We start from the raw sequence: 10418 nt of genomic DNA, 5'->3' as shown, positions 1-10418 counted from the left end.
TGTTTTTTTCCTTTAGCCCCTCCCCCCAGATTCCAGCGTGACGGAGGCTCTTCTCGCGCGCTCGAGGTTAAAGTCACACTAAACCCAGAGCTCTCTGCTGATAGTCTCATCCCACTGAAGAGCTATAACATTAAGTTTATAGTCATAGTCTTGTTTAAATAGTTTGTACAATTGCTAATTTAAGTTTATTAATAGTTTAGTATGTAGTTTGATCAGTTTAGATCATTTGTTTGTCAATTATAGAGTTTATGTTTATGGACTCTTTAGTTTATGCAGTTGGTTTAATTCGTATAGTTTGTGTGGTTTATGTAGTTAGGATTGGTAATATTTGTTTGATAAATGTAGTTGGCACAGGTCTATGTAGTTTCAAGTTTGTTTATATCATTGTTTATATGATTTATTAAACTTCTTCAGTGTGTGTAGTTTATGTTAAGCGTGTGTGATTAGTTTAGTTGATATGTGTCACAGGAACAGCCATAAGAGTAAAAATACACAACTATACGCTGTATGAGTAAAATTATACGAAAAGATCATGTTCCATGAAGATATTTAGTAAGTTTCCCACCATAAATATATCAAAACTTCATTTCTGATTGGTAATATGCATTACTAAGAACTTCATTTGGACGACTTTAAAGGTGATTTTCTCAATATTTAGATGTTTTTTCTCCCTCAGATTCCAGATTTTCTAATAGTTGTGTCTCAGAGAGATATTGTCTGATCAGAAAACACCAGACATCAGCGGAGAGATGATTTATTCAGATTTCAGATGATACTAAACTAAAATGACCCTTATGAGTGATTCTGTGCTCCAGGGTCACATATACTTCAGTGTTTTCACAGAGCTTTCATAGTTCATCTAGTTAGTTTACACAGTTTGTGTAGTTGATCTAGTTCTCGATGACCGTGTGAAGTCTGTGAGAGAGAGAGAGAGAGAACGAGTGGAGTGGGGGAAGGGAGAGAAAAGAGGGCAGACACACTGAGGGAGGTAGAGAAAATAACACTGACAGAACAATGAGAGAGAGAGAGAGATAGAGAGAGAGAGAGACATAGAGAGAGAGAGAGAGAGAGAGAGAGAGAGAGAGAGAGAGAGAGAGAGAGAGAGAGCTGAGGAAGACAGGTACAGTCACATCCTGCTGCCTCTGTGACAAAGAGTGTGTGTGTGATTGTTCAAGTAACTGCATGCCTTTGTGTGTTTGTAGACATGCCTGCGTGTGTGTGTGTGTGTGTGTGTGTGTGTGTGTGTCATACATTTTACTGTGCTGTGTCAGTCAGTCAGTGTTTAACTCTTCACCTCTGCTGCTCTGAGAGAGAGAGAGAGAGAGACAGGAGGGCGATCGAGGGAGGAAAAGGCGTGGCCTGCTGGAGATACGATTCTACAGCTCTCTCTCTCTCTCTCTCTCTCAGTCTGTCTGTCTGTCGCTCGCCCGTGTTTGAGGCTCTACAGATCTTCAGGAACAAGGCGGCACTCAGAGCGAGAGTCCGGTCGGCGGATCAGGTACGTGAGAGCTCAGAGAGAAAGGAAAGAGAGTTTGTGTGCGGAGCTGCTGAAGTTCTGCTCTTCTTCTGTCACTCAGTCGTCTGCGCTGGTCTTCAGCTCGTTCAGAAGATCCTTCAGGAGACTCTGTGAGCAGCATCTCCGCACATCTGTGTGTGTTTTCACATTTATTCTGTACATGAAGAGCTGGTTGCTGCAGTCAGCAGGAGAACGTTTCTGGAACGTTTACTCAACCTGAAACACTAGTGAGTGCACTGAGAAGACGTCAGGTTTAGGTGTTGAAGACTCTGACACGCCTAAACATACAACGTTCTCATAGTTATTCAGAAATCTGGGAACTTTTTTATCTGACGCCAAAAATCATTGGGATATTAAGTAAAGATGGCATTCCATGAATATATTTTATTAATTACCTACCATAAATATATCAAAAGTTCATTTGTAATCAGTAAGAAGTGACCCTGATGTGTGCATCCTCTGAATAAATCTCTCGGAGACACAACTATTAGACAATCTGGAATCTGATGGAGCAAAAATATCTAAATATTGAGAAAATCACCTTCAAAGTTCTTAGCGATGCGTATTACTAATTAAAAATAAAATTCGTGGAACATATTCTCTACTTGATATCTTGATGATCGTTTAGTTTCTGCTCCACAGATACACATTCATTACTAAGATGATCATCCGGACACACTGACCCTTACGGCCGGTCTTGTGTTCTAGGGTCACATTTATTTATTCTTTATTTAATGAATTTATTGAGTCGATCTGATCAATGAGCTACAGCGCCCGGCGACTGCACGTAGATGAAAGCAGGTTTTAGCAGCTATTTTTGGGTCTGAAACAGCCCTGAACGTTGCGTCAGCGTTGAAGAAACGTTTGTGCTGTTTGTGTCAGAGCGTCATGGCGTCGGCGGCCCCTCAGAAGAGGATGGTGTCGTCGGTCTTCATCACTCTGGCGTCTCCGTTCAGAGCCACGCTCACGCCGACGGCTCACGTTCACAGCGCCCCCTGCAGACGAGACACACACACTCCGGACGGTCACACACACACACACACACACACACACACACAACGTTAACCTGCTCACATTTTACTCTAAATACTACAGTATACATCCACATCTGACATGAATAGCTGCGGAATAATAAACTTACCCGCTATGTATGATATATGTCTAACTTTATATATGCAGCTGTTTAATAATGTAGTTTAATGCTTTTCTTTTAATCTAACTACACTATACACTACTGGTCTAAAGCTTTCAGTAAGATTTTTAATGTTTGTTAAAGAGGTCTAATTTGATCCAAAATACTGCAAAAGCAGAAATATTGTGAAATATTGTTACTATTTAAAATAACTGCTTTCTGTTTGAATATAGAAGCTGTTTTCTGGATGATAATGTAGTTATGTTTTAGTATATCAACTTTATCTACTGATCTCAGCTATAATACAATATATCCAGCTGTGTGTAAAGATTAGACAGTGATTATATAGTTTATATTTTGTTGTAGTAGTCAACGTTTGAAGTGGATCAAAACAATTTCTAAAAAAAACAAAATTGCACTAAAACAAGAACGCATTGTAGCTTTAGGTTTTAGTATATCTTTGATTAAAAGTTTTATCTACCTCAAACGCTGATATATATATATATATATATATATAACTTCATAGGTTGCGTAATTAAAGTTAGCTGACCAATAAAAACTGGACTTTGCTCTATGGTGTGACAAAGTAAAGATAAACAAATAAAAACTTACACAGATAACATGCTAAAAATGTATCTTGATTCTCAGAGTTACAAACAGAGAGAGGTTTATCTTCTAGTTTCTCTCTTCATGTAGTTACTGTGTTACTGAGGAATAGTTCAGTGATTGTTGATGTGATATCAGTCCTGAGCAGCGCTCCTCCTGACCCTGATGACCTCCCTCTGCTGACTCCTCCTCCTCATGACCCCCAGTGTGTGTGTGTGTGTGTGTGTGTGTGTGTGTGTCTCTGTGTGTGTGTGTGTCTCTGAGCCCAGACCGCAGGTCAGTGTGTGTGTGTGTGTGTGTGTGTGTGTGTGTGTGTCTGTGTGTGTGTGTGTGTGTGTGTGTGTGTGTGTGTGTGTGTGTGTGTGTGTGTGTGTGTGTGTGTGTGTGTGTGTGTGTGTGTGTGTGTGTGTGTGTGTGTGTGTGTGTGTGTGTGTGTGTGTGTGTGTGTGTGTGTGTGTGTGTGTGTGTGTGTCTCTGTGTGTGTGTGTGTGTCTGTGTGTGTGTGTGTGTGTGTGTGTGTGTGTGTGTGTGTGTGTGTGTGTGTGTGTGTGTGTGTGTGTGTGTGTGTGTGTGTGTGTGTGTGTGTGTGTGTGTGTGTGTGTGTGTGTGTGTGTGTGTGTGTGTGTGTGTGTGTGTGTGTGTGTGACTGACTGACTGACGGGTTCTTGTTCTTCTCTCAGGAGAGCTCAGCGGGGAAAGCTCAGCTTCGGTCGGCGCCCTCTGCTGGAAGAGACGTGAACGAACCTTCATCTGGTGAGAACCTCACATTTCAATTCAAGTTGTGTAGAAACAGAGTGAAGATGATGTGCTCGACTCGAGCAGAGAACGATGACGTGTGTGTGTTCAGATATAGCCGAGGTTATGAGATACATCTTGATGTGAACGCTTGGCTAAGAGATGTGAGTTTAATCTGTGTTCATGAGATACCCTGGAGCAGAAGAGTGTTTGACCTGCTTGTGTGTGTGTGTGTGTGTGTGTGTGTGTGTGTGTCAGATGTGTGTGGATTCTGTCGTAAGCCGGTGCCTCTGTCTGAACCTGCCATCGAGGCTCTGAACCGAACGTACCACGCCGTGTGCTTCCAGTGCCGTCAGTGCCACGCTCCGCTGGCCGCCAAGATCTACTACAACAGATCTGGCATCCCGCTGTGTGAGGCCTGCTACCAGGTACTGACCCCTGACCCCTGACCCCTGACCCCGCAGCGCATACACAACAATACACTGTACGGGTCACGATTATACGGCTGACAAAAATCGTTAGGATATGAAGTAAAGATCATGTTGTATGAAGACTAAAATAAATCATAGTGGTCTCCTATATAACAAACATGAGTGTACTTCATACATTGTGTTATACTGCATTCACAGGTTCTTTTTCTTGTGTGATTGTTATCATGATAAAAGCTCTAACTGGGTCCTCAGGCCAGTCTGGAGCCGTGCTGGGCGTGCGGTGATGTCATCAAAGATCATGTGATCCGAGCGCTGGAGCGAGCCTATCACCCGCCCTGTTTCGTCTGCACCACGTGCCGGCAGCCAATCGGAGAGCAGAGGTTTGCGCAGGGCGAAGTGGGCGAGGTTTACTGCCTTCAGGACTACTACAGGTATGAAGAGAGATCAGTAACACTCTCAGAACTAGAGAAAATATAAACCAGTTTTAGATTAAATCCATTATAATGCCAGATTATATGCCAGAAATGTGTAAAAAAAAAAATTGACATTAAAATCATTCAATTTTCACATAAAGTAAAGAATAAAGTCATTGTTTTGATAAAAACTTAAAAACCTAAACCTTTAATTACTTCAAACAAACAGGAAAAACCAGAAGATTGTAAAAAAATGTTGTGGCCGAGGGAAGGTCTGCTGAAGCGGTGTGTTTCTCTGCAGGAAGTACGCTCCGCAGTGTCGTGCATGTGGAGAACTGATCATCCCTCGGGAAGACGGGACCGACAGCTTCACGGTGGAGTGTTTGGGTCACTCGTACCACGAGGACTGCTACCGCTGTGAGGTGTGTGTGTGTGTGTGTGTGACTGTACACTGTCTTCTTCAGCAGGTGTGTGTTCTGTGTCTCAGGTGTGTTCTGTGTCTCAGGTGTGTTCTGTGTGTCATGTGTGTGTTCTGTGTGTCTCAGGTGTGTGTTCTGTGTGTCTCAGGTGTGTTCTGTGTGTCTCAGGTGTGTGTTCTGTGTGTCTCAGGTGTGTTCTGTGTGTCTCAGGTGTGTTCTGTGTCTCAGGTGTGTGTTCTGTGTCTCAGGTGTGTGTTCTGTGTGTCTCAGGTGTGTGTTCTGTGTCTCAGGTGTGTTCTGTGTGTCTCAGGTGTGTGTTCTGTGTCTCAGGTGTGTGTGTTCTGTGTCTCAGGTGTGTGTTCTGTGTCTCAGGTGTGTGTTCTGTGTGTCTCAGGTGTGTGTGTGTGTTCTGTGTCTCAGGTGTGTGTGTTCAGGTGTGTGTCTGTGTGCCTCAGGTGTGTGTTCTGTGTGTCTCAGGTGTGTGTTCTGTGTCTCAGGTGTGTTCTGTGTGTCTCAGGTGTGTGTTCTGTGTCTCTCAGGTGTGTGTTCTGTGTGTCTCAGGTGTGTTCTGTGTGTCTCAGGTGTGTGTTCTGTGTGTCTCAGGTGTGTTCTGTGTCTGTGTGTCTCAGGTGTGTTCTGTGTGTCTCAGGTGTGTGTTCTGTGTCTCAGGTGTGTCTGTGTGTCTCAGGTGTGTGTTCTGTGTGTCTCAGGTGTGTTCTGTGTGTCTCAGGTGTGTGTTCTGTGTCTCAGGTGTGTGTTCTGTGTCTCAGGGTGTGTTCTGTGTCTCAGGTGTGTGTTCTGTGTGTCTCAGGTGTGTGTCTGTGTGTCTCAGGTGTGTGTTCTGTGTGTCAGGTGTGTGTTCTGTGTGTCAGGTGTGTCTCTGTGTCTCAGGTGTGTGTTTGTGTGTCTCAGGTGTGTTTTCTGTGTCTCAGGTGTGTGTTCTGTGTCTCAGGTGTGTGTTCTGTGTGTCTCAGGTGTGTGTTCTGTGTGTCTCAGGTGTGTGTTCTCTGTGTCTCAGGTGTGTGTTCTGTGTCTCAGGTGTGTGTTCTGTGTCTCAGGTGTGTGTCTCTGTGTCTCAGGTGTGTGTTCTGTGTCTCAGGTGTGTGTTCTGTGTGTCAGGTGTGTGTGTGTGTTCTGTGTGTCTCAGGTGTGTGTGTCTCAGGTGTGTTGTGTGTCTCAGGTGTGTGTTCTGTGTGTCTCAGGTGTGTGTTCTGTGTGTCTCAGGTGTGTTCTGTGTGTCTCAGGTGTGTGTTCTGTGTGTCTCAGGTGTGTGTTCTGTGTGTCTCAGGTGTGTGTCTGTGTGTCTCAGGTGTGTGTTTCTGTGTCTCAGGTGTGTTCTGTGTCTCAGGTGTGTGTTGTGTGTCAGGTGTGTTCTGTGTGTCTCAGGTGTGTGTTCTGTGTGTCTCAGGTGTGTGTTCTGTGTGTCTCAGGTGTGTGTTCTGTGTGTCTCAGGTGTGTGTTCTGTGTGTCAGGTGTGTGTTCTGTGTCTCAGGTGTGTGTTCTGTGTGTCTCAGGTGTGTGTTCTGTGTGTCAGGTGTGTGTGTGTGTTCTGTGTGTCTCAGGTGTGTGTTCTGTGTCTCAGGTGTGTTCTGTGTGTCTCAGGTGTGTGTTGTGTGTCTCAGGTGTGTGTTCTGTGTCTCAGGTGTGTGTTCTGTGTCTCAGGTGTGTGTCTCAGTGTCTCAGGTGTGTCTCTGTGTGTCTCAGGTGTGTTCTGTGTGTCTCAGGTGTGTGTTCTGTGTCTCAGGTGTGTGTTCTGTGTGTCTCAGGTGTGTTCTGTGTCTCAGGTGTGTGTTCTGTGTGTCTCAGGTGTGTGTTCTGTGTGTCTCAGGTGTGTGTTCTGTGTGTCTCAGGTGTGTGTTCTGTGTGTCTCAGGTGTGTTCTGTGTGTCTCAGGTGTGTGTTCTGTGTCTCAGGTGTGTGTTCTGTGTGTCTCAGGTGTGTTCTGTGTGTCTCAGGTGTGTGTTCTGTGTGTCTCAGGTGTGTGTTCTGTGTGTCTCAGGTGTGTGTTCTGTGTCTCAGGTGTGTGTTCTGTGTCTCAGGTGTGTGTTCTGTGTCTCAGGTGTGTGTTCTGTGTGTCTCAGGTGTGTGTTCTGTGTGTCTCAGGTGTGTGTTCTCTGTGTCTCAGGTGTGTGTCTCTGTGTCTCAGGTGTGTGTTCTGTGTGTCTCAGGTGTGTGTGTGTGTGTGTCTCAGGTGTGTGTTCTGTGTGTCTCAGGTGTGTGTTCTGTGTGTGTCTCAGGTGTGTGTTCTGTGTGTCTCAGGTGTGTGTGTGTCTCAGGTGTGTTCTCTGTGTCTCAGGTGTGTGTTCTGTGTCTCAGTGTGTGTTCTGTGTGTCTCAGGTGTGTGTTCTGTGTGTCTCAGGTGTGTTTTCTGTGTGTCAGGTGTGTGTTCTGTGTCTCAGGTGTGTGTTCTGTGTCTCAGGTGTGTGTTCTGTGTGTCTCAGGTGTGTGTTCTGTGTCTCAGGTGTGTGTTCTGTGTCTCAGGTGTGTGTTCTGTGTGTCTCAGGTGTGTGTTCTGTGTGTCTCAGGTGTGTGTTCTGTGTCTCAGGTGTGTGTTCTGTGTGTCTCAGGTGTGTGTTCTGTGTCTCAGGTGTGTGTTCTGTGTCTCAGGTGTGTGTTCTGTGTCTCAGGTGTGTGTTCTGTGTCTCAGGTGTGTGTTCTGTGTCTCAGGTGTGTGTTCTGTGTCTCAGGTGTGTGTTCTGTGTGTCTCAGGTGTGTGTTCTGTGTCTCAGGTGTGTTCTGTGTGTCTCAGGTGTGTGTTCTGTGTCTCAGGTGTGTGTTCTGTGTGTCTCAGGTGTGTGTTCTGTGTGTCTCAGGTGTGTGTTCTCAGGTGTGTGTCTCTCAGTGTGTGTGTTCTGTGTGTCTCAGTGTGTGTTCTGTGTCTCAGGTGTGTGTTCTGTGTCTCAGTGTGTGTTCTGTGTGTCTCAGGTGTGTGTTCTGTGTCTCAGGTGTGTGTTCTGTGTCTCTCAGTGTGTGTGTCTCAGGTGTGTGTCTGTGTCTCAGGTGTGTGTTCTGTGTCTCAGGTGTGTGTTCTGTGTCTCAGGTGTGTGTTCTGTGTGTCAGGTGTGTGTGTGTGTGTGTCTCAGGTGTGTGTTCTGTGTGTCTCAGGTGTGTGTTCTGTGTGTCTCAGGTGTGTGTTCTGTGTGTCTCAGGTGTGTGTTCTGTGTGTCTCAGGTGTGTGTGTGTGTTCAGGTGTGTGTTCTGTGTCTCAGTGTGTGTGTTCTGTGTCTCAGGTGTGTGTTCTGTGTGTCTCAGGTGTGTGTTCTGTGTGTCTCAGGTGTGTGTTCTGTGTCTCAGGTGTGTGTTCTGTGTGTCTCAGGTGTGTTCTGTGTCTCAGGTGTGTGTTCTGTGTCTCAGGTGTGTGTTCTGTGTGTCTCAGGTGTGTGTTCTGTGTCTCAGGTGTGTGTTCTGTGTCTCAGGTGTGTTCTGTGTGTCTCAGGTGTGTGTTCTGTGTCTCAGGTGTGTGTTCTGTGTCTCAGGTGTGTGTTCTGTGTCTCAGGTGTGTGTTCTGTGTGTCTCAGGTGTGTGTTCTGTGTCTCAGGTGTGTTCTGTGTCTCAGGTGTGTTCTGTGTGTCTCAGGTGTGTGTTCTGTGTCTCAGGTGTGTGTTCTGTGTGTCTCAGGTGTGTGTTCTGTGTCTCAGGTGTGTGTTCTGTGTCTCAGGTGTGTGTTCTGTGTCTCAGGTGTGTGTTCTGTGTCTCAGGTGTGTTCTGTGTGTCTCAGGTGTGTGTTCTGTGTGTCTCAGGTGTGTGTTCTCTGTGTCTCAGGTGTGTGTTCTGTGTGTCTCAGGTGTGTGTTCTGTGTGTCTCAGGTGTGTGTTCTGTGTGTCTCAGGTGTGTGTTCTGTGTGTCTCAGGTGTGTCTGTGTGTCAGGTGTGTTCTGTGTGTCTCAGGTGTGTGTTCTGTGTGTCTCAGGTGTGTGTTCTGTGTCTCAGGTGTGTGTTCTGTGTGTCTCAGGTGTGTGTTCTGTGTGTCTCAGGTGTGTGTTCTGTGTCTCAGGTGTGTTCTGTGTGTCTCAGGTGTGTGTTCTGTGTGTCTCAGGTGTGTGTTCTGTGTGTCTCAGGTGTGTTTTCTGTGTGTCAGGTGTGTGTTCTGTGTCTCAGGTGTGTGTTCTGTGTGTCTCAGGTGTGTGTCCTCAGGTGTGTGTTCTCAGTGTGTCTCAGGTGTGTGTTCTGTGTGTCTCAGGTGTGTGTTCTCTGTGTCTCAGGTGTGTTCTGTGTGTCTCAGGTGTGTGTTCTGTGTCTCAGGTGTGTGTTCTGTGTGTCTCAGGTGTGTGTTCTGTGTCTCAGGTGTGTGTTCTGTGTCTCAGGTGTGTGTTCTGTGTCTCAGGTGTGTGCTGTGCTTCTGTCTCCGGAGCCGAACGAGAGCGGCTGTCATCCTCTGGACGGACAGGTGTTGTGTAAAGCGTGTCACGTGTCTCTGACGCAGAACGCCCAGCGCTAATCACGCTCACACTGATGAGGATGAGGACTGCACTGGACACTGCAGCATTGGGACCATTACTACTTTCTCTTTATCATTCCACTGATTATATATCCATGTATTCAACATATCAGCTCTAAAGTGCTCTTCTTTCTCGCAACATGCACCAAAGATATTTATTCAAAAGCATAAGAGAATCACACTCGTATCCCACGCAAATAAACTACTAATATATATATATATATATATATACACACACACACGTCATCTTGAGAACGCTGTCACTGTCGTATTCATCGTCTTAAACTGATATCACATATCCAGTGCTGGGGAGAAACATACAACTATGCCATCTTTTACAGTTACTGAGACAAAATGTGTTTTTACAATACAGTCATTGAATGCAAAGTGGTTATAAATGAATATTTTCATACACACACACAGATCTGATTGATTTCTTCATAAATTGCACTGACCCTAAAACAAGAGACGGCTATATTTCAGGAGTTTTGCACACGTGCTTATTCCATATCTGTTTCATTTCCTACTTGATTTTATGTATGTGATCATTTTTTTTAGGATGAACTGTTTTTCCAAGCATTGTTAGATGCCAGTGTTTCCATTTTAAAAACAGTAACAAGCTATTAAACTGTATCCTGTTATGATTTTAAATCAGAGTTTATCCTCAAAGTCTGATTGGCTGTGCTTTAAAATGAAATGTTTTATGATCTTGAGTGATTAAACCTGCCTG

At 45.2% G+C, this 10418-nt stretch overlaps 1 protein-coding gene across 1 annotated transcript; it reads left to right on the top strand.

The window, feature by feature from the left end:
- Positions 1 to 1217: 1217 nt before the first annotated feature.
- Positions 1218 to 10339, top strand: fblim1 (filamin binding LIM protein 1). Its single transcript, XM_043223822.1, has 9 exons — positions 1218 to 1498; positions 2399 to 2540; positions 3345 to 3459; positions 3509 to 3530; positions 3935 to 4007; positions 4248 to 4417; positions 4673 to 4851; positions 5135 to 5255; positions 9575 to 10339. The coding sequence occupies exons 2-9, from the start codon at positions 2405 to 2407 to the stop codon at positions 9686 to 9688; spliced, it is 930 nt and encodes a 309-aa protein (XP_043079757.1). The 5' UTR covers positions 1218 to 1498; positions 2399 to 2404; the 3' UTR covers positions 9689 to 10339.
- The last annotated feature ends 79 nt before the right edge of the window (positions 10340 to 10418 follow it).

This window comes from Puntigrus tetrazona, chromosome 22 (assembly GCF_018831695.1).
Source record: "Puntigrus tetrazona isolate hp1 chromosome 22, ASM1883169v1, whole genome shotgun sequence".
NCBI classification, from domain to species: domain Eukaryota; kingdom Metazoa; phylum Chordata; class Actinopteri; order Cypriniformes; family Cyprinidae; genus Puntigrus; species Puntigrus tetrazona.
The sequence above is the reverse complement of the archived record's forward strand: the minus strand, read 5'-3'. Positions and strand labels throughout refer to the sequence as shown.